This window comes from Pelophylax lessonae (assembly GCF_965119305.1).
Source record: "Pelophylax lessonae genome assembly, chromosome: 8".
NCBI classification, from domain to species: domain Eukaryota; kingdom Metazoa; phylum Chordata; class Amphibia; order Anura; family Ranidae; genus Pelophylax; species Pelophylax lessonae.
In genome coordinates this window covers 41345457-41369929 of record NC_138775.1, presented here as the reverse complement: position 1 = coordinate 41369929, position 24473 = coordinate 41345457, and the positions used below count along the sequence as shown (strand labels likewise).

General features: G+C 41.4%; 1 protein-coding gene across 1 annotated transcript in view; it reads right to left on the bottom strand.

The window, feature by feature from the left end:
• Nucleotides 1–24473, bottom strand: part of FOXP1 (forkhead box P1) — a 1279200-nt gene that overhangs the window by 146625 nt on the left and 1108102 nt on the right. The window contains exons 8-9 of the mRNA XM_082265551.1: nucleotides 16179–16316; nucleotides 6164–6250 (exon numbers count right to left, since the gene is read on the bottom strand). Coding sequence (XP_082121677.1) covers nucleotides 6164–6250; nucleotides 16179–16316 — 225 coding nt within the window. The remainder of the gene's footprint in view (nucleotides 1–6163; nucleotides 6251–16178; nucleotides 16317–24473) is intronic.

The following is a 24473-nucleotide window of genomic DNA, read 5'->3' as shown; positions in this document are numbered from 1 at the left end:
ACGCACGGGGCGAAAAACCACCTTATCTCTGTGAATCACCAGGTAAGGTGAACGACAGGATAACCCTGCCAGTTCCGATAGCCACCAAAAAGGCCACCTTCTGGGACAACATAAGCAGGGGAATCTCCTGAAGGGAGGCTTCTGGAGGACCGAAAGCACCAAATTGTGGTCCCAAGGCGGCAACGGAGCCCGCACTGGAAGAACCAAATGTCGGACACCCTGAAGCAAGGTACGCACCAGGGAGTGTGTGGCCAAAGGTCGTTGGAAGAAGACTGCCATAGCCGACACCTGGCCCTTGATGGTACTCAAGGCCAATTTCTGTTCAACCCCCCACTGAAGGAAGGTGCAGATTCGAGCCACCGAGAAGTAGCAAGGATGAACCCCAAGAGAGTCACACTACGCAATGTACGTCTTCCACGTACGATGGTAAATCCCCCTAGTAGTAGATTTCCTAGCTTTTAACAGTGCAGGACTCACCGACTCTATCCTGCAGCATCTGGCGTTCAACAGCCAGGCCATCAAAGCCAGCGAAGGTAAAGCTGAATGGAAGACTGGTCCTTGGGACAGCATATCCTCCTTGAGAGGAAGCTTCCAAGGAACAGCGACGACCAGCCACACCAGATCAGCTTACCAAGCCCGGCGAGGCCAGTCTGGAGCCACTAAGATGACCGGAATGCCTTCTGCCTTAATTCTGCGTAGAAGTCTTAGCTAAAGCTTAAGAGGAGGTAAGGCGTAAATAAGATGACACTGACCCCAAGGGGCCACCAGCGCATCTGTACCGTTCGCCAGAGGATCGTTTGTTCGAGCCACAAACCTCTGCATCTTTCTGTTGAGCCGAGACACCAACAGATCCACCTCGGGGTGCCCCACCAGAGATACAACTGATGAAACAACTCCGGATGAAGGGACCACTCCCCTTGGTCCAACGCCTGCCGACTGAGGTAATCAGTCTGCCAGTTTTGCACCCTGGGATTGTGTACGGTGGAGAGGGCTGGAACAAACCGTTCTGCCCACCTTAGAATGCTGGCTACCTCTAGAGCTGCCAAAACACTTCTTGTCCCCCCTTGGTGATTGACATAAGCCATGGCCATGGCATTGTCCGATTGAATGTGCACTGGACAACCCTGAAGACAATCCATCCAACGGTCCAGACACTGTCGATCCAGTCTAATCGCTCAAAGTTCCAAGACATTGATTGGTAATCTGGACTCTTCCAGGGTCCAGATCCCCTGAGCAGAATGCTTACTATTAGAGGATTCCAGGCGCGTGGTTGCAGACCCAGCAGGGTGACCCACGTCTGCGGTGGCCGAATCAGATTCAGGATCCGATGAGAGAGATGAGGGAGGTGAAGGCGGGGGTGCTCTTTGCTAGCCCATTGCCCGAAGATCACCTCCACCCAGGACACAAAGGACTCCAGGACCGCCGTCAGTGCATTAATAGATGTTTGGGAACTGGAGGGCCCTGCAGTCTCAGTAGCCCCCACCAGGTACCCCCCACACAGTCGAGCGCCCGGTTGCCGGCGGCATACCCCCCCGGCCCCCATCACCAGCAAAGTGCCCTGCCCCACCCCAGGAGGTGGACCAGACCATCCAACCTATGTGGAGGGGGGGTAGGATGGGTGACATATGACAAGGGGGGGTACCTGACAGGAAGGAGGGGAACCAGGGGGTCTGACTGTCCCAAGGAGGGGCCTGCATCCACCCCAAAACCCTCCAGGGGGAGAGGGGGGGCAGCTAGTCACCATACCAGTAACCAGGCAGGCACAGCTCGAGACAGAACCCCTCTTCATCGAAAAAGGGGAGCTGTCGGCCAGGAGGAACACTGCAACTCGGGCCAAAACCCGGTCGTATGCGACCTTTGGAGGAATTTAACTTGCAGGGCAGCCCCTGTCTAGTGGGGCTATGTCGCAGCTGACCTAGCGTGGAGCTGAGGTCTGCACGCGCTCGCTGACCAGACTGAGGTTACCACTATATCTAGATTATCCAGCCTGTCACCCAGTCCGGCAGTTGATTGTAGATGTCCAAGGAAAAATCCAGGAGGAAAAAATGTAAAAAGAAAAATTGCCAGGACCAAAGATCTCAGCAAAGAATTAGGTCCTTACTCCTGACTAGGCAGAAAAAAACTGGGTGCCTATAGCAGAGAGAGGGAGTATACCCCCCTGGGACTGCCCATGGCCATAGCCAGACTTTTTTTCTGCCTAGTGTCCTACTCCTGTAGGGTCAATATAACCCAACGGTTATAAAGATCTGAAGCTGTGTCCTTCAATGAACGAAAGAGAAAGGTATTTAGCAGTTTATATTTACTAAAATAATTGCATTTCCATGTGTGTACTGTGGGAGACCAGATATAGTGAATGCAGGGTCCTGGGTTTAGTAACACTTTAAGACCAAACTGCTCACTAAAGGAATCTACAGCCATAACATGACAGTTGGCTGTGGATTCACTATCGACCCACCTAGTGATCTTTTTTTTTTTTATAGCTAGGTATGTGAACAAAGATGTGTATATCTTGAGAATACAACTTCATGGTCATTAAAAAGCATGCAAGGAAAATCAACAATAATTGGTATTTACAGTATAACCAATGTATAACCAATATCACCATCGTACAGGCTAAATTATAAAATATAATTTGTGATTGGTTGCTATAGGTTTCAGCCCTATTATCATTATCATTCAGCTATTAACCCCTAATTATCTACATTTTCAACCAGTTAACAAGAGAACATCTATCAACAAATGTCCTTTGCCTGTCCCACTGTCAATGTTAATTTTTATTTTCTTACTTACAAACAGCCTTAATGTGATTTTCTGTTATGAATTCTACTTCTGTTCTCCTTTTGCTTTGGTTTTATACACCAGTTCCTGCTGCAGTGCACCACATGTTTAATGTTACCAAGTCATTAAACAAAAGTTTGCAAGTGAAGGTATACCTTTAAAAGAAGAGTGTACAAACTTCCCTTTTCCATCACCCACGCTACTGTATACTGGGCTAATCCAAAGAAATCACTCCCCTGAAGTTCGCTGGAAAAAAATGATACTTCTGGGATGGTTGATCTCTTGAATTCCCCTACAGCTCCTACTGGTTCCTCCTGTTGGATGGGCTGTGGGGATTCAGGAAATCAGCATTTCTGGAAGTGTCAGTTTCCCTGGGGAATTTACATAAAGAGGATATGAGCAGCATTTCAACATCAAGAGCTGCAGGAAAGGTGAATATTTATACTGTACTTTTTAAAAGTATGCCTTCTCTGTAAAACGTTTGTATAGCAACAGAGTCACTTTGAAGTGAACCAGCACAAAAAAAGACACAAAACAAACCAAAGTAATAGAACTACAGAAAGCTTATATGTGGCTGTACCTGAAAACCCAACTTAGGCACATTCTTCCAGCAATTCATATCAGAGCTTTTGTACACCCATTGAAACCCCACGTTGCGGTATATGTGCCTTAGCAGCAAATAGACAGATACGAGCATTCTGGGAAGGGGATGAAGCAAGCCATTGTTCATACTTGCATGTCTAGTCAACTAATGTGTACTCCCCAGACACGTGAGTTTTCTGGACAACTAAACTCTTTGGTGCCTGTACTTAGGGTGTTATATAATTATTACATTTTGTTTTAATGCCAAGCTCACTTCAGTGATAACTGATCTCTATGGAGCAACCAGTTGATCAGACATCTTGCTGCAGATATTAACTTGAGTGCAGCCAGCATTGGATATATAAAAGCAGTAATGCAATCAAATCTAAGAGACTATTTGCAAATGAAGAACGAGATATAAGAAATGCTAACATCCATATTATAAAATAACTCAAAAGATCTTAAAGTAGAACTGTGGTCAGGCTACAGACACTCAAATATTTACACATTCCTAACGAGCAGCAAATAAACTCTAAAACAAGCCTCCACTGACCTCTGTAGCTGCAGGTAATGTGGAGTAATTAATCTGCTTTTATCATGTAATGTGTTGATGAATTGCTCCACAGTGGCTGTAACTGCAGATGTCAGTGATAGCTTGTTGTAGAAAGTATTTACTGCTCAAGAATATGTATTACTTATATGTTCATATCTTGGTCACAGTTTTCCTTTAAAACTGAACTGCAGACAAAAATGAAAACAAATCAATCAAAAGTTCTATGTAATAATGAACCATATAACACACCTGATAATCTGATGTATTTGTCTTTAGGAAAGTAAAAAAAAAAAAAGTGCTAGAACCACTCTACTTTCATAGCTGGTAGACTAAGTTACTGTATGCCTTGTTGCCTCTAAGCCTTTTTCACTCTGGCCCACAATCCTCCCTATGCCTGCATGTGTACATCGACTCAACTTGGTCAACGTCAATTGCTGTGTCCTTTGTCTTACCATGAAAACATTTACCCACGGAGTGACACAAGAAAATTGGGAAGTTACACATTATGTGGGCATTAATGTTGTTTTTTCATGACCCTGCCCACACACCCATGTGATTATTTTGCAGCTGGCACAGAAAGTTAGTGAATAGTCAGTGACATCACAGCTTCTTGACGTCTTTTAAACATACGTTCAAAAATAGTTTTTTTTTATTATTATTATTTTGGAGCTTTTGCACTGCATCCCTGAACTATACTTTAAATAATGAATTGCTACAAATTGTTGATACTATGGCCTGTGTCCTTTAAGATCAATTTTTGTTTTAAGAAAGCCTGGAGTTCAGCTTTATTTTCAAAATCAAAGCTGTTAAAGTGAACCCATGTATGGCAAAGCTACAAGTTGAGTTAAATGCTGGCCCCCGGGAGGCTATACTTTCCTAAACTTTTGTTACCCTGCTGGTCTGTTGTTTCACTGGGCTTTCTTTCTTCACACACAGGGATGACCGGGGCAGTAGTGAAGCAGAAGGGAAGGTACTCTGCTGCTGCAAAAACATTTAGGCCCAGCCTGTAAAAGAACACAGTCAATATTCACCTATGAAATATTAATGGTAAAGGATGTGGGCGCTACTTCCTTTACCATTAATATTTCAGTTCCATACTTCACACCTAGTGAGAAGTATTTAAGGAAGGCTGCAACTTCAATTCTTTTTAGTATAATCTCTTTTTAGTATATTAGTTTTCCAACTTGCGCTGGATTATTATACCATTATCAATATTCACCTATGCTGCTGTCTTTGCTTCCTCATTCCCTACTTCTGGGCTCTGTGGTTTCTCCCATTGGGCCCCTACAGGACTATGGTAACTGATGTGACATAGGAATTAGCAAAAGGCACCACAGAGTACAGCAGGGGACCAGACATCCGACACTCCCGGAAGAACTGGATGCAAAATATTCATCCGGCAGTGTTAGCTCTTCAACAGAACAAAGATCTGGCAGTAGGAAAGGCTAAAAATAACTGTTTTATTCCATGTTGGGCTGTTTTTTTTTTTTTTTTTGTGGTGGTGACAGGGTCACTTTAAGTATAAGCAGCTATGAGGGCCAGCATTAAAGTCAACCTGTTGTTTGCTTTGCCTGGAAACACCACAGGTTCACTTTAAGCCCTACTTGAATGTAGCCAAATTAAGTTCTAAGCCTCACTCTCCAGAGACCTGAATATTCAAACACCTCTACCAAAACTTAGACACGTGAAAGACAAAAATAAAAGAATATATTTGACTGTAATTGACTATATGAGACCATGTGGTTTTTACAGAGATGGGGGGATGTTGATAAAGGTTCACTCCAACTCAAACCAATATTGGGGTAGAAAAAGGTAAGCCCAGTTATCCAAGATACATTTCTGCTGGGGACTTTACCTTTGAGATTTTTGCACTGTGGCTCCGGGGTTCCCATATATCCACTAAGTCATGGGTGTCCAACCTGCGGCCCTCCAGCTGTTGCAGAACTTCAAATCCCATCATACCTCTGTCTTTGGGAGTCATGCTTGCAACTGTCAGCCTTGCAATGCCTCATGGGACTTGTAGTTCCGCAACAGCTGGAGGACCACAGGTTGGACACCCATGCACTAAGTGCTGCCATAATGTGGGCACCATTCTCACTGAAACAAGGGGGAATGAGACAGCATGGCAGCAGATCAGCATAGCAGTTTTAAAGCCCGATAAACCAATGGGAAATTCAGTCCATCAGCCTCTAGTTAAAATGCTATGGCAAACTGACCCTGTAAGATATAAGCAAAACTTTGTTTTTTTACCTCTTTTGGCTGTTTTCCTGCATGTTGTTGTAAAAGCTGAAGCTGCAGCTGTTCCTGTTGTTTCTTGTAAAACTCCTGAAGCTGCTGCTGTGAGAAAGAGGTATAATAGTGTCAGTTACAGCATATTAAGTGACAGTCCTGGAACTTCTTTTTCTGTTTGTGAATATACGTGTGAGACACAAAAAGTGATTTGAAATATCACATTCTTTTATCTACGATGCTCTGACCTTTCCTTAGAAATCTGACAATAAATTCAGCCTGCTCAGACGATTCTTGGCGATTCAGTTCGAAAAGTAATTTCCAAAATGTACTGATAGAAAACATGCCTTGTGGTTTTTTTTTTCTCCTCCTTTCCTTCTGAGCAGCCTAATTAAAAGAAGGCGAGGAATGACCTTTGTTTGTTACAACAAAGACGCTGTGCCCTTGTGGAGAAGCATGGTAAATCTAGCTTGTAAAACACATGCATCCATTTACAATGATGGGCTTTGAGTCTATTTATTTCTGGCTACTGTAGGGACCCTAATCCCCTCAATTTCATTACAGAACAGTGGGTGGACCAGAAATGGTAACAGATGCTCAAAAAAAAAGGCATATCTATAACACATGTAATTTATATATACAGTATCTCACAAAAGTGAGTACACCCCTCACATTTTTGTAAATATTTTATTAGATCTTTTCATGTGACAATACTGAAGAAATGACACTTTGCTACAATGTAAAGTAGTGAGTGTTCAGCTTGTATAACAGTGTAAATTTGCTGTCCCCTCAAAAAAACTCAACACACCCATTAATGTCTAAACGCTGGCAACAAAAGTGAGTACACCCCTAAGTGAAAATGTCTAAATTGGGCCCAAAGGGTCAATATTTTGTGTTGCCACCATTAATTTCAAGGATTGCATTAACCCTCTTGGGCATGGAGTTCACCAGAGCTTCACAGGTTGCCACTGGAGTCCTCTTCCACTCCTCCATGACGACATCACAGAGCTGGTGGACATTGGAGACCTTGTGCTCCTCCACCTTCTGTTTGAGCATGCCCCACAGATGCTTAATAGGGTTTAGGTCTGGAGACATGCTTGGCCAGTCCATCACCTTTACCCTCAGCTTCTTTAGCAAGGCACTGGTCATCTTGGAGATGTGTTTGGGGTTGTTATGTTGGAATACTGCCCTGCGGCCCAGTCTCCGAAGGGAGGGGATCATGCTCTGCTTCAGTATGTCACAGTACATGTTGGCATTCATGGTTCCCTCAATGAACTGTAGCTCCCCAGTGCCGGCAGCACTCATGCAGCCCCAGACCATGACACTCCCACCACCATGCTTGACTGTTGTCTTTGTACTCCTCAATCGGTTGCCACCACACACGCTCGTTTGACACCATCTGAACCAAATAAGTTTATCTTGGTCTCATCAGACCACAGGACATGGTTCCAGTAATCCATGTCCTAAGTCTGCTTGTCTTCAGCAAACTGTTTACGGGCTTTCTTGTGCATCATCTTTAGAAGGGGCTTCCTTCTGGGATGACAGTCATGCAGACCAATTTGATGAAGTGTGTGGCATATGGTCTGAGCACTGACAGGCTGACCCCCCCCCCCCCACCACCCATTTAACCTCTGCAGCAATGCTGGCAGCACTCATACGTCTATTTCCCAAAGACAACCCCTGGATATTATGCTGAGCCTGTGCACTCAACTCCTTTGGTCAACCATAGCGAGGCCTGTTCTCAGTGGAACCTGTCCTGGTAAACCACTGTATGGTATTGGCCACCGTGCTGCAGCTCAGTTTAAGGGTCCTGGCAATCTTCTTATAGCCTAGGCTAGACTACGGCCCTCCAGTTGTTCAGGAACTACAATTCCGATCATGCCTAGTCATTTATGTGAATGTCAGAGTTTTACAATGCCTCATGGGATGTGTAGTTCTGCAGCAACTGCAGGGCCGTAGTCTGGGAATCCCTGGCCTATGCCATCTTTTTGTAGAGCAACAATTCATTTTTCCAGATCCTTATAGTTCTTTGCCATGAGGTGCCATGTTGAACTTCCAGTGACCAGTATGAGAGAGTTAGAGCGATAACACCAAATTTAACACACCTGCTTACCATTCACATCTGAGACCTTGTAACACTAACAAATCACATGATACCGGGGATGAAAAATGGCTAACTGGGCCAAATCTGTACATTTTCACCTAGGGGGTGCACTCACTTTTGTTGCCAGTGGTTTAGACATTAATGGCTGTGTGCTGAGTTATTTCGAGGGGGCAGCAAATTTACACTGTTATACAAGCTGCACACTCACTGCTTTACATTGTAGCAAAGTGTCATTTCTTCAGTGTTGTCACATGAAAAGATATAACAAAATATTTCTCAAAATGTGAAAGGTGTACTCACTTTTGTGAGATACTGTATCTCCCTCTCTCTCTCTCTCTCTCTCTCTCTCTCTCTCTCTCTCTCTCTCTCTCTCTCTCTCTCTCTCTCTCTCTCTCTCTATATATATATATATATATATATATATATATATATATATATATATATATACATACATACACACAGTACTGTGCAAAGGATTTAGGCAGGGGTGAAGAAATGCTGTAAAGTAAGAGTACTTTCAAAAATATATAAAATAATTGTTTATATTTATCAATTCACAAACATCAGTTCTTAGGCCCCATGCACACTTGACGTTTTTACAGCTGCTATTTTTGGCTTCAAACGTTTTCTCTGCAGCCATTAAACTCCCCAGCATTTTATCCTAGGTGTCCATGCACACATAGGCTCTTATCAGCAGTTTTTGGCAGGGGCATTTCCAGCTGGAAAAACCCAGAACTAGTCAGTTTTAAGAGGAGTATGAGAGTCAGGTGTTTGAATAACCAATTGTACAAACCAGGTGCTAATGATCATCAACTTCATATGTAGGGGTGAAACATTGTCATTATCTAAAACAGAAACTGCTGTGCAGGAACTGAGTGAAGAACAGCCAAACTCTGCTACTAAGGTGAGGCTATGGAAGACCGTTTCATGTCACAGATCATGCATCATGTCAAGACTGAGCATAGCAACAAGTCACAAGGTAGTTATATTGCATCAGAAAGGTCTTATCCAGGCAAAGATTTCAAAGGAGACTGGGTTTTCAAGATGTGCTGTTCAAGCTCTTTTGATAAAGCACAAAGAAATGGCCAATGTTGAGGACTGCAGACACTGCGGTCGGCCAAGAAACATTATTGCAGCAGATAAAAGACACATCATGCTTACTTCCCTCCAACATCGGAAGATGTCCAGCAGTGCCATCAGCACAGAACTGTCAGATACCAGTGGGACTCAGATACACCCATCTACTGTCCGGAGAAGTCAGGCCAGAAGTGGTCCTCATGGAAGAATTGTGTTCAAAAAGCAATACCTCCAACATGGAAACAAGGCTAAGCGACTCAACTATGCACAAACACCTAGGAACTGGGGTGCAGAAAAATGGGAGCAGGTATTCTGGACTGATGAGTCAAAATGTGAAATATTTGGCTGTAACAGGAGGCAGTTTGTTTGCTGAAGGGCTGGGGAGCAGTATAATAATGATTGTCTGGAGGCAATAGTGAAGCAAGGTTGGGGTCCCTTGCCAGTTTGGAGCTGCATTTCTGCAAATTAAGTTGGACATTTGGTCAGGATAAAAGGTGTCCTCAATGTTGAGAAATACAGGAAAATATTTATCCATCATGCCATACCATTAGGGAGGTGTGTGATCTGCCCCAAATGTAACCTTCAGCAGGACAACGACCCCAAACATGCAGCTAATGTCATTAAAAATGACATTATATTGGCAAAAGTATTGTGACATCTTCCTTTACATGAAATTTAATGGCATCCCAGTCTTAGTCCGTAGGACTCAATATTAAGTTGGCCCACCCTTTACAATAACTTTAATTATATCTGTAATAAAATGGAATGACACAGGGAAAAATGATTGAACAAGCTAACTGAATTTTATTTAATACTTCGTACAAAATCCTTTGTTGGTAATGACAGCTTCAAGACACCTCCTATATGGATAAACTAGTCGCATGCATTGCTAAGGTGTGATTTCGACCCATTCTTCCACACAGTCTTCAAATCTTGATGGTTCCACGGGCCTCTTCTATGAACTCTGATCTTTAGTTCTTTCCATAGATTTTCTATTGGATTCAAGTCAGGTGATTGGCTGGGCCATTCCAGCAGCTTTTTTTTTTTTTTTTTTTTAAACCAATTGAGAGTTTCCTTGGCTTTGTGTTTTGGATCATTGTCTTGCTGAAATGTCCACCCTTATTTCATCTTCATCATCCTGGTAGATGGCAGCAGATTTTTATCAAGAATGTCTTGGTACATTTTTCCATTTATCCTTCCTTAAATGATATGTAGTTTGCCAGTACTGTATGCTGAAAAACAGCCCCACAACATGATGTTCCCACCTCCAAATTTCACTGGTGTTTTGGGGTGATGTGCCATTTGACCTCCAAGCATGGTATGTATTATGGCATCCAAAGAGTTCAATTTTGGTCTTATCTGACCAGACTATATTCACACAGTATTTCGCAGGCTTGTCTAAATGTTGAGCAGCAAACTTTAAACAAGCTTTAACATGCCTTTTCTTCAGCAATGGAGTCTTGCGTGGTGAGCGTGCATCCAGGCCATGGTGGTTGAATGCAGTAATTATTTTTTTCTTTGAAATAATTGTACCTGCTAATTCCAGGTCTTTCTAAAGCTCTCCACAAGTGGTCCTTGGCTCTTGGACAACTTATCTGATAATACTTTTAGTGGCCGGTTTATGCTGAAATTATGTTCTTTCCACTTCCGGTTTATGGCCTCAACAGTGCTCACTGGAACATTCAGAAGTTTAGAAATCCTTCTGTAACCAATGCCATCAGTATGTTTCGCAACAATAAGGTTGCAAAGGCCTTGAGAGAGCTCTTTGCTTTTACCCATCAATAGATGTTTCTTGTGTGACACCTTGGTAATGAGACACCTTTTTATAGGCCATCAGTTGAGACTGAACCAGCTGATATTAATTTCACTAAAAAAAGGGCACGATTGCTTTCTAATTACTGATAAATTTCATCTGGTGTCTTGGCTTTTCATTCCTTTTTGCAACTTCCTTTCTTTACATGTACGTTTTCCCTGTGTCATTCCATTTTTATTACATATAACTTAATTTCTGAATGTATTTGTTTTGGCGTCATGTGGCAATTGCAGCACAATGCACTGCACTTGTTTTGGTTTCCATTATCTTTCGATGGCACCCCAGATACAATTGTCACACATCAGGATCACATGGCAAACTTCACCTTCACAAATTGCATGATGTCGCCCGAAAAGGAGCCGGAGCTTCCTTTTGGATGACAGACAACAAATGCTCATAGGGCAGCCCATTTGAATGAACGCTCATTCCTGCTATGCAATAGGGTTATAGGGGCCTAACACTGTTTTGTATGTTTTGTAAACTACATCATCTGTGGTATACACTAAGTACCCTAAACGTCTGCATGCTGTGCTATACGTTACATTCCCTACTGCTGAACACTGTACGCTACACATTCATATCAACAGGAATTATTTTGTAGAAATTTTGAATGTCATCCTATTCAAAGAACAAACACACTTCTGCTAGTTATAAGGGTGCACTGAGCATGGTTTTAATGAACCGTGCCCTAGTTTAATTGTCTCCTCTCCCCAATCACCCACCGGTCTGCACTCACATTGGACTATAAGCAAGTGTTCCCAGGCACGCCTACATCATCACCTCTGCTGGCCAGACCCCAGTGATTCCTGCTTCTGCGTTCACTGATCTATGCAGAATTCTGTGCTCAGGCACGGTTCAAACCGTTAATGGGCAGGCTGAATGTACCAAGTTGATTGATCGATCAACTTGGGTACAACCAGCCTGCCGGATTATCTTGCGATTATTGCTAGTGGGTGCTATAGCCACTAGTGGTAATCACTGTCTTCTTCCCCACTTGCAGAAGACAATTGCTGATTCCCCTGTTTACCCTGTCTGTGTTGATGGGGGAATTGTGCAAACTTCTTTCCTGCAACCTGTGGTTGTAGGAAAGAATTTCGCACCATGCATGGCCTGCCTAAGTGGATACAGATATAATTCAGTGTTGGCTAAACTGAACCTGTGATGTGTTTAAAACTTTAAGAAGCCACCTAAGAATACCCTTCCAAGAGTCAACAACAGTGGTTTGACTCGTAGCTCTAGCTTGCCCACTGTGCTGCACCTAAAAACCCCAAATTCTTTGCAGGGTGCTTTTGCAGCGCAGAGAAATTACCTTTTGCATTTACGGTCCGGATGCTGAGTGGGCAGGTTGGTGCTACACTTTGGGGCAAAGTTGAGAATTTCAATAAGAATGTTCCCAGGTTTTAAAGGATCAATGGCTTAAAGGTTTACTATACATAGAAAAATAAAAATAATTTTATTTGCAGTAATGAGGTCTTCACTAGAATCGCCTCTGAGGTCAAGACAATTGCCTCTCCTGCTGACTGTTAAAAGCCAAATCATCAATAAGGCAGCCAACACAGATCTCATGGCTCAATGGATGTTCAGGGGACCCAGCTTCAATGTTTATGCCCCTGCAGTAAGCCAGAGGGGCAAGGCAACTGGCTAAAGCTGTTCCTCTGCCGTTCACTTCACAAGGGTGAATACATTTGTAGGCAGCTGGTGTCCGGGAAGGGCTATGCCAGGAGAAACAATTCAAATGGGGGCTTCCCTGTGCCTGTCTACAATCTTTACCAATGACAATAAAAGGGAAGGAGGGCCAAAGCTGCCACCTTGCCTAGGCCCTCATTTTGCCTTAATCTGTCTTTTTCCTATAGCATTCCCTGAGCACAACATAATCTTTAGGGAATAAAGTGTTTTGATAATAGACAAAATTTTAACATATCAAGCACTTCAAGGCCACATGCACATAGGACACCAATGCTCCAGGGGAGGAAAAAGCAGAGTTAAAACACGCCTAGAGCCACATTTTGGAAACGAGTTTAGGTGTGTTCAGCGCTGGCTGTTTATTCATTCCACTCACCAGAATACTAAAGTTTTCTGGCCGTTGGAATGAACACTTAAGCACTAACAGCGCCTAGCACTTAAATGCTTTTAGACGCATTTACATGTTTAGGCACGTTGGGCATTTTTTTTTTTTTTTTTGCGACAAAGCGCTCCTCTCCTGAACACCCTGCCTCTGATGTTTTTCGTCTGCCTCTAAATGCCTGTAAATGCATATGTGTGCATGAATTTTTAGGCATTTAGAGGCAAAAAAAAAAACAAATTATGTCCTCAAGACCCCTTTCACACTTGTTCGACTTGTCCAGCAATTTTGGACTGCAAAGTAGCGTGACAAATCGTACTCCATGATTTCCACTGAGTACCGTTCATGACTTCAAGTCGCAGCGACTTCAAAGTAGTCCTTGCACTACTTTGGTCCGACTGTGATGCGTTTTGAGGTCCATAGACCTCAAGATTACACGGGCATTGCTTCAACTTTTAGGTCGCACAAGTGTGACAGGGGCCTTAAAGTGGGGTTTTTAAGTCCCTTGTGAATGACTCCTTTAAGCTAAGCCATGAAATCTACATATCAATGCAAATAACCTGTATAAATAAATGCAACTAGAAATAAGATGGAATATTTTAGCAATAATCACAATCTTCTTTTTTTTTAATGCAAAAGGACTGCTCATATGATATCTAGATGCCATGTAGTTTTGTTTCCTTGCATCATGACAAACGTAACTCTCCCATTATGGATCCCATATTCCAGTCTAGGGGACTAAAGGGCTAATGGGTGCACACAAAAATGGCTGGACATACGTATCTCTGAAGCCTGGAAGCAAAGGTGTCTGAAAAAATTAAAGCTGGTGCCAAACTTTTTTAAACCTTTTTACCCTAATTAAAAAATGATCACACTAAGCAGGAGAACACAGTGTGGTCAGCTCTCTAACTATGCTTGGAACTCAGTGTGCTCTCCTCTAATAATCAGACTTGTTCTGACATGTCCCGCTACACAGCCATTCACTGGGAAGCTCAGTGTGCTGCTGGTTCACATCCCCAGCTCTTATGCAGCTGAGAACAAAAGGAATGTGATCACTTATAAAATAGGGAAAAAAGGTATTTAAACCGTATTTTTAAATGTATACCAATTGTTTGCCTTTTATTTGCGATTTTTAACTGAATGGGTTGCTTACAAGATGATCGTTTACAATCACTTTAGCTTTTTGGCTTCCCAGTTTGAACAGTTGTTTGAATTCTAATATCAGGACAATCAAATCTACATCATAGTGTTGCAGACACATCACCTGTCCAATCACCTCAATGAAGTCTAATTCAGCGGTTTACACTCCCGCCTTAACTCAAAGTTGTGGCAGCAAGAATCCAAAGAGAACTGATTTTGAACCTTTATCAAAGGTACATCTACAACATTCAAATAAACTTTCATACTATATGAATTTCTTTGGTAAATGTTACCTTGAGTGGTCTTAAAGTTATTTTTTTCACATTTTCTACCAGTGACACAACTAAGGCACATTATTTATTAATTTTTACACTCCATTTTATGGTTACCTAAGGTGCTATGATCTACTCATATCACCCTTAACGTAACTCTGTTTCTTAGATGGAGATCCTGCCAGTAGTAGCACATCTTGTTTCAACCACTATCTCACAATTAGCAGCAGTTAATTGCGAAGGAAGGGCTAGGACTAGCTGTACTAGGGATCGACCGCTATCGGTTTTTGTTGCCGATACCGATATTTTGGACATCGCATATCGGCTGATATGGGCCGATATTTTGTACATCCTATGTCCGGCATATGATGATGATCTCAGAGGTCACGTGGTCATGCCGGGCGTGACCATGCACTTGACCTCCGAGATCGTATGCCGGACAGCGGTATCACCCGGGTGTCACTTACAGCAAGTGGGTGAGAGACGGATCTTTATCGGGTGGGTGGAAGATGGAGAGGGTGAGAGACAGAGCAGTATTGAGTGGATGCTGAACAGAGCGGTATCACCCGGGTATCACTTACACAAGTGGGTGAGAGATACCGATCTGCCAGAAGATCTGCTAATGTGGAATTGCTTATATCTTTAATTTGTACATATGTGAGTGGCATATTCAATAACATTTGTAAACGGAATTATGCTATGTGACATCATTTTACCCTTACATGAGCAATATTTGGAATATCGGCAATATCGGCCAGTTCCGAGTCCGATACAGATATATCGGCAAAAGTCAATATCGGCCCTCGATACTTTGCCGATAATCAGTCGATCCCTAAGCTGTACGCACATTAAGTTCCTCCACCCATGCTAAACAATATGAATGGAGGAATCACTGCTGCTACCGATTGTATATAAGCAGCCGCGACACGCATAGCTGCTTGAATACCCAAACAGTGACTGCAACTGCTTATTGTTTGGCTGACAATTGTCCACCCAGCTCCTTTAATTTATTACTTTGATGCTTGATTGAGCAGGAATTGGCTGAAATGCGAACCATGTCTGGGTTTGAATGTACAATTATTATAGGAGATTTATACATAACTCCTCATCCTCACAACACGGTAAGGGAGATTACGCCTAAACACCTAAGGCAACAGTTGGCTTTGGGGTTGTCAGCCTGCCAAATTTGAAATCGGCTTCAGGGTTGTGAGCCTGGCACAGGAAATGCAGTTACTGGTAGGATCTCCAGATTTAAAAAAAATATATATATATATATATTGCAATAGATTCACAAAAAAAAAAAAAAAACAAAAGCACGCCTAATAACAGTGTATTTATTGGGACAAAAAAAAAAAAAGCACCCTAATAATTGATTTGGGGTTTACATACTCTTTAAGAGGGTGTCTTTTTTTTTTCAATACCCATGATATATACGTAAAAGTATATATGAAGCCTTAATGGATTTTATTTGGAAGGAGGGGGCTGGGTGTATGAAATAAAGCGGTTTTACTTGACAATAGTAACTTAGCAGGTCACCATTCTTCTACCATGTGGTCAGGAAACTTTACCTGCTGGAGCATGAGGGCTTGCTGTTGCTGAAGTAAGACCTGTAGCTGTTGGGGCGTTAGCACTTGCTGCTGGAGAATTTGTTGCATTTGTTGAGGAGTGATTACTTGGGGTGTCATCATAGCCACTGAGACAGGAACCTGAAAAATAAGGAAAAAAAAAATTGCTTGAAAATTACTTTATAACCAATTGCAAGTCCCTGCTAAAGCAGACAGGACGTCATGCAAATTCCATCTCAGATCTCACCACAGCGACCTACAACAGCTACCTAAAAAAAAAAAAAAAAACCCTGCATACATCACATTGTCTGCACAGCCGCCGTGCGCTCCCTCCTCAGCTCAACCAAATGTACAGATGTTTTCAATTCCTCCATATTATGTGAGATACCATTAAAGCGTTTTTTCCGTGACATTTCGGTGACAAACAGCGACGGCGATGAACCCGATAGCATTTCATATTTGCAACTGTTAACACATTCTCAGCCCCATGCGCACGTTTCTGTTTAAGGAACCTATACAGCTTATTTGAAAGGGATGATGTCTTCGTCAGATAAAAACACTGACATTAAAATGACAGCCTGTCTTGGACAAGGTTACACAAATTGTACTGCAGCGGCTAGCTAATGACAATGCCACCAATCCTGCGAGCCTCTAAGAATGTAATTTACCTATTCAAAATAATCACGGCACTTGTGCTTAATTTGCAAGTGCGCAGAAGACTTTTTTTTTTTTCTTGGGGAATTTTTAGATTTAAAAAAAAAAAAAGCTTTCCATATGAACAAATAGTAACTGTATACCCCATAGTTTTTTAATGTGTTAAGTCAATAGTGTCTTTGGTGTATATTTGTACCTATATATGTTTCTGCTGGTGGGAAAAACTCACAATCAATCGGGTGCTCGCAAAATGGGACTCAAACCATCCCAGTTATAGAAACAAAATTAAAGTTGCAGGTTACAGCTCTCTAAATGTATTGATGACCTTCATATGTATTGATGACCTTTTTTTTTTTATATAAATATTTATTGTATGTATGTATGTATGTATGTATGTATGTATAAATATATATATATATATATATATATATATATATATATATATATATATATATAAACCAACTGCCATGTCCAACATTTTGGTGTGACATAACCCATGTATATTAAGCGACTGTGCACCAACAAAATGTTGGGACACCAAGAAAAGATGTTTATTTTGCATTTTGTGGTTCCTGTATGCGCTTTTTTCTTTGGATGCATACATTATACTACCTGTGTACTCAAGCATTTTTCTAATTTGTTTTATTATTAATGTGCAGGGATCACAAGAATAATATATATATATATATATATATATATATATGTGTATATGTATATATGTATATGTATATATATATATATATATATATATATATATATATATATATATATATATATATCGTATTTTCCAGCATATAAGACGACTGGGCGTATTAGACGACCCCCCTAATTTTCATCTACCGGTAATACTTATACTTAGGTTACCTTTGAGATATTATACTCGGCGTATAAGACGACCCCCAATTTTTGGGGGATTTTTTTGAGGTTCAAAAGTAGTCTTATACGCCAGAAAATACTGTATATATATATATATATATATATACACACACACACATATAAACACATACCTAAACTACCTTTACCTTTATTGCAAGGCCACGCAACTACTTATTTTGAATGCTAACTTGATTCATTAATCAACTCATTATTATTTCAACTCATTATTATTTCCTAAGGTGATTAGATATTGCAACAGATGATGAGAACTAGATCTACAATGCAGAAAAGAACATTTTGGGGTACAGTAGAATAAATACTACTGAACACCAGGGGATATTATAAAGACTGAAAATTTTGAGGAGCAATCCCCAACATCTGGCTATAGAGAAAGAGTGGAAGCGCAGGCCCTTGAGAGATGTGTATATAGGGGAATAGAGAGGTGTAATGAACAAACAGTCTTATGTACACTGCTGATATAGCCAGAAAAAGCATTGTTTATAACATAGGTAACCACCTAGATAGAGTGATACAGATGTATACAGTATTACTAGACAGAGGAAGTGGGAACGTGTAAATTCGCTGTACACCACAACCAGGTTTTAGAACGCAAATTCTGTTTTAACACATATAGATATTAAGACATATTTTTAAGGGTTTTAATAATCTCCAATATACGAAACAATAAATAGAGATATGAATTCAATGGCATCATTTAAAACTAAATAAAAAGGGGGAGAAAAAAAATCACATAAAAAGCTTTCCAATAAGCTGTAAGCAAAAGCCAGCGATGCTGCATTAATTTTATGTAACATAATGCCTTAATATGCAGTTTATCTTGCCTTTTTTCACTCACATTCTTCCATCATTTGCATAGTGAGCTCTCTCCTAATTTCACAGTCATTATGCACTGATGTCCTTATTTCTCAGCATCACTAATTTTGATTAACTTAAAATGGTTCTTGAAGGTCAGATACATAGTAACGACATATTCCTCGCATTGTTGCATAAATCCACTTTTCCCCCCCTAACCCCCACCAACCCCCCTGCGAGTGTGTGGGTTACAAAAGGATTTTCATTTTCCTTATAATGGAATGGGGTGACGAGTAAGTCACGATGGCACTGCAGCCTAAGATGCCTGCAAAAGGAAAAAAAAAAAAGAAAGAAATTCTGGACACCCAGCTCCTTCTACCATTGGCGGCGTTTCAATGCAAAGTCCCTGATGTGATGTTACTACACTGCGCGAAGCCGTTTGATTCAAGAGTATCAACCAACTGGCACTGTGGCAAATCCTCCGAGAGCTCCGTCATCAGAAGCAGAGAGGTGTAATCCCATTAATTCGCTCTATTCCGTTCTGCATTGCTTTCAAAATATAACAAGGCATTCAATAAATACACTTTACCGGCCTAGATCACTCATCTGGGTTAATGCCGGAATCATTAGATCACAATACAAGTTTACTTTTCCTTGAGGTCTGCTCTGCCTTTTTCATTGCTGTTTTATTAAACAAACAGCAGAAGTCTACCTATAAATGTAGCGCAGGGATTTTATTTTATTTTTTTATTTACCCCCTAAAATATGGACGGTATTCAACACAAATACAGAGCTAGTGAATCAGTCAACACGCTAAGAGAAAAAGGGGCAAGGTGCAACTAAAACATACTGGGGTTGCTTTACTAAATGCAAATAGTCTGTATACTTTGCAAGTGAAGCTTTCCCTAGAGTTTAGTGAATGTGGTGAAATTTCACTTTGCAAAGACTACGCAATCGCATGCAAGAGAAAAAATAATTGCTTGCACATGATTGGATGAAGGAAGTCAACAGGGCCTCTTTAAGCTCTGGGGAAAATTCCCTTGCAGAGTGCAATTGCATTTGCAAAGTGATCAGTCTATTTGCCTTTAGTAAACCAACCCCACTGAATATTAATAGAGGCTTTTCAGTTCCATCTTAGTGCAAAGATGGCTGTGAATCAAGGCAACTCATCAGAACGCATCTCCTCACCGTCCAGCATCATCAGACTGCGAAAATGCAATTCATCATTGGTGGCTGTGAGGACTATAAAATGCTAGACAGAATCAAGATTTCTTGATACTGTCTAGCACGTTGCCATTTTTTGTATCACTGTGTGACCCTATACAGTTTTTTAATTTATTCTTTTTCTAAAACCGGTTTGCCTTGTTAGAGGCTTTTTAACATTGACTTAAATAAAATATTGTCATTTTCATCTAAATCCAGCTTATACATATTACTATTATCCCCTAGGTATCGTATAGTCCCAATTCCCCCTTCTATTTCCCTTTGTGGGTTATTGTATACTGCACCTTAGGGATAGATACCCTCTATATTGGGCCTGGGAACAAAGCATCATACACGACTACAAAATTCTGTTCTCTGCATCGTCAATGCAGACCATCTAGCCCATGATTATGTAATGGAAATCTAGCAATAACCAAGGGCTTATGGCAGCCTCCTATTTTCCAGCTTCAAATTCAACACTATTGGTGTTGAATTTGAAGCTGAAAAATGCAGCCACCGAAACAGCCACTTATAGTTTCTATTGAAAGCCCATGTTACAATGTCCACTGTAATAGGAGCAGTACCATTGCACTGTACTGATGCACTGCACTGTTTATTTTATTTTTTTCAACTTCATTAAATTGTCAGATAATGACACTGCATTTGTCTTTATGCAGTCCAGCGCATTCCGATGCAACATGCCGCTCTGCATAAAAATGCAGCATGTCCTACTTTTTATCAGCACACACCTCCACACAGCAATGCATGAACTAAACTCATAGGACTAAAAGAAAGTTGGCTTGTTTATGTGCTGGGACTGTGTTAGGCAAAGCCGCCCAGCACAGTCCAATGCAGATGGTGTGAATGGGTCTTGAAAGTGCTTCATGCATTTTTACACCTAAGGATGGCTGTAGACTAGGCAAGGGTTAACTTGAGAACAACAGGCAGGCAGACATTTGCCTGTCCTTGAATACACACCGGGACCCATTACTGTTACTAGCATGACTTGCCTGATGGGCTGAAGGAGAATATGCGTAGTTTACTACTTTCTTCCCTCAGGAACAGTTGGCAAAATTGCTCAGAGACTTGCCAACAAGCTGGAAAATCTCTTCCAGAGGAACAATCCCTTCTGACCTCAAAAGAACCAGTTTTTACCCCAAAGTGTACCTGTAAACAGCCAATACTCGCTTGGGTGTCAAAGATGGGGAAGGTCACATAGCAAGCCAAAGTCTACAACCAAGCCAACGTGTACTACTAGCAGACTCCAATAAACTGTTTCTAAACTGTTCCTAAATATACAATTTCTAGAGGAACAATCATTTCTGATCTCAGAAGAACCGGTTTCCCCCCCAAAATGTACCTGTAAACAGTCAATACTGGCTTGGGTGTCAAAGATGGGGAAGGCCACAGCAAGCCAAAGTCTACAACCAAGCGAATGTGTACAAGCAAACTCCAATAAACTGTTTCTAAACTGTTTCTAAATATACAATTACTAGAGGAACAATCATTTCTGATCTCAGAAGAACCGGTTTCCCCCCAAAATGTACCTGTAAACAGCCAATACTCGCTTGGGTGTCAAAGATGGGGAAGGTCACATAGCAAGCCAAAGTCTACAACCAAGCCAACGTGTACAAGCAAACTCCAATAAACTGTTTCTAAACTGTTCCTAAATATACAATTACTAGAGGAACAATCACTTCTGATCTCAGAAGAACCGGTTTCCCCCCCAAAATGTACCTGTAAACAGCCAATCCTCGTATGGGTGTCAAAGATGGGGAGGGTCACATAGCAAGCCAAAGTCTACAACCAAGCCAAAGTGTACAAGCAAGCTCCAATAAATTGTTCCTAAATATACAACTGTGATACAATTTTACAACCGTATAAAGTTGTAAATTGTATACAACTGTAGAATTGTATCCAGCTGTGTAATTGTATACTATATACAGCTATTGCTACAATTCCTAATTTAAAGGATAAGGCCTGTTTTCTGTAAGCCTAAAGATTCTAAGAAAAAAAAAAAAGGAAAAAAATGTATGATGCTGTAAGGCAAACAAAAAATGGAAAGTTTCATCAGATCCACCATTGTTCTCTATCTATAGCAAAGTCATAAGCTTATTCCACATCTCAGAGCACACTGCTTAGGGCAAGTTGTCTGATATATGTTAAACAACATCGTGAAAAAGAGAACTAAGATAATCAGATTATCTGATGTACATAGAATGAATGTATGATGATGTGGCCATATAGAGTCATATGTCTGATATAGAATAATGGTTGGCGTTCCAGTAACGTCACAGTGCAATCTTCAGAGGTGGTGAATGTTTTATCCTTTTTTTCTCAATAGGAAGCATCTAATCTGAAAGAGTTTTTCCAACAGGCTTTTCGAATTGATGGTATTTGATACCAATGATCAAATGTGTAGCATCGCTTGAAGTATATTTATACCCAATTTCTAAAATCTGATATAACCTTTAACATGGTAATGTCATTTCAAAAAGAAGATTCTTATTTTATGTTTTTAACCTGCACTTTTCATCATAATAATAATACCCAGTGATCCTGTCATCAAGTTCTTTGTTCAGATACTTCCTGTTCTTCCCTGTCTCCCAGTTGCGTTCGGGGTTGTCAGCCTGTAACATGGGCTTTCAATTGAAACTATAAGTGGCTGTTTCAAGACATTATACAAAGGCATGGTCTACTGTTGTCATCATCAGGAAACCTGCGCCAGAAAAACGCCATGCAGCCAATCCTGGAATGCATATGGACGGCAGTGGTGGTAAAGAGGCTGCAGCAGATCAGTAACACCTCAAAAGGTGAGGACAAGTATTTAAAGCACAAGAAATTGCTTATGGTCCACACTTTAGCAAACATATCGCTCCATAATACTTATTCGCAAAACCCAAGTCCCAAGGTATCTGTGCGTAAAAACACGACCTCAGCACTTGCAATGGTTGTACCGAAAGACCTAGGAAGCTTCACCAAACTTCTCTTCACACCGTTAGTCCTTAGCGTTGAAAAAGACTCAAAGGCCAAGCAGCCTCAGTGCTAGGAAATAATAGGCCACACTTTATTACCCATTACTACTGAGGTCATTAGCGGCAAGAGTGATTGTCCTGGTCTTAACCTATTGATCACTGTAACTACCATCATTTAATTCTGAGCCGAGCATCTCTACAGCAGCTAAGAGCACACTAGAGAGAGTGGTTTATTGTAGAGAAATACAGCCAAGCACTGAAAATTACACTTTGATTCATAAAATCTACTCAGTGGTTTAAATCAATAGTATTTAAAACAGTCACGCCAACTTCTTAAGTACATCCCTCTCATATTTACGACTCCCATTCTGAATGTACTCATTGAAAACTAAAACTTTATTTTAAAAACCGTCTAGAATCCTCTGCAGACCCCTCCACGCAGAGCGCAGACTTTGGGGGAAAAAAAAAAAGGGAAGTTTTTTTTTTTTTCCCTGTTTCATCTCAATTCACAGCTGCTCAATGCAAGAAACCAGCAGCTGCCTGTTCACAATCTCTCAACAATGAAACGCACGCTGAACGGCAAATTCAGAATGCAGACCTGCAAGCAGTTCGACAAATGAAAATATCGCACAACTAGGGCAAAAATCTGAGCAGATAGCCGTTCCTAAATAAATTGGATAATTCCTTCCCAAAAGGCTGTCTTTGTAGATCTGCAATGCCAACCCTAAACGCTTGGACACCAAGAGGATTGCAAAGTGTGGAAGCTTCAGGACAAAAAGTTTACCTTTGTAATAGAAATATAGCATCAGGATATGTCCTCAGATTTCTTTATTACAAAATTATAAATCTTTTTATAAATCAAAAATATAAAAATAGCTTCAAATTATTTTAAGTTGCAAATAACCCCAATTATTGTCAATTCTTTGTTTCAGGTCAGTAAGAATGAATTTACTTAACTGCTTGCTGACTGCCCGCCACATATATACTGTGGCAGGCTGACTCGGCTGCGCGAATCAACGTATGGGTACTTTGGTGCTGGGGGCACTTTCATGGTTTGTTTCTAGGCTGAAGAGCCTCTTTACCACTTGCCGACCGCCCGGCGCAGTTTCACTGCGGCAGGCTGGCTTGGCTGCGAGAAACGACGTAGCCCTACGTCGGTCTCGCGTGTGGTGCTGGGGGGGCGAGCGTGTGCCGCCGGCAGCGCGCTCCCACCCCCACTATGCAGGGGGATGCCGATCCACCCGGCCGGCGACCGTGATTACCGACGGATACCCGCGATCGCTCCCCGCTGAGAGAGAAGGACGGTCAGCTGTTGTAAATAAAGCTGATCATTGTTCTCCCTGAAATGATCACCGAGCACCTGTGATCCTTCTATATAGGAACACAGGTCGTTTCTATGATCATTTCACAAGTCCCTCCCCCATACAGTTAGAAAACACTCCCCTAGGCTCACACTTAACCCTTTGATCACCACTGCGTTAACCCCTTCCCTGCCAGTGTCATTATTACAGTAACAGTGCATATTTTTAGCACTGATTACTGTAGTAATGTCACTGGTCCCCCCAAAAGTGTCAAAAATGTCAGTTAGGGGTCCAATCTGTCCGCCACAATGTCGCAGTCCCGCTAAAAATTGCAGATGGCCGCCATTACTAGTAAAAAAAAAAATAAATAAAACGGACATTAATCTTTCCCCTAGTTTGTAGACGCGATAACTTTTACGCAAACCAATGAAAATACGCTTATTGCGATTTTATTTTTTTTTAACAAAAATATTTAT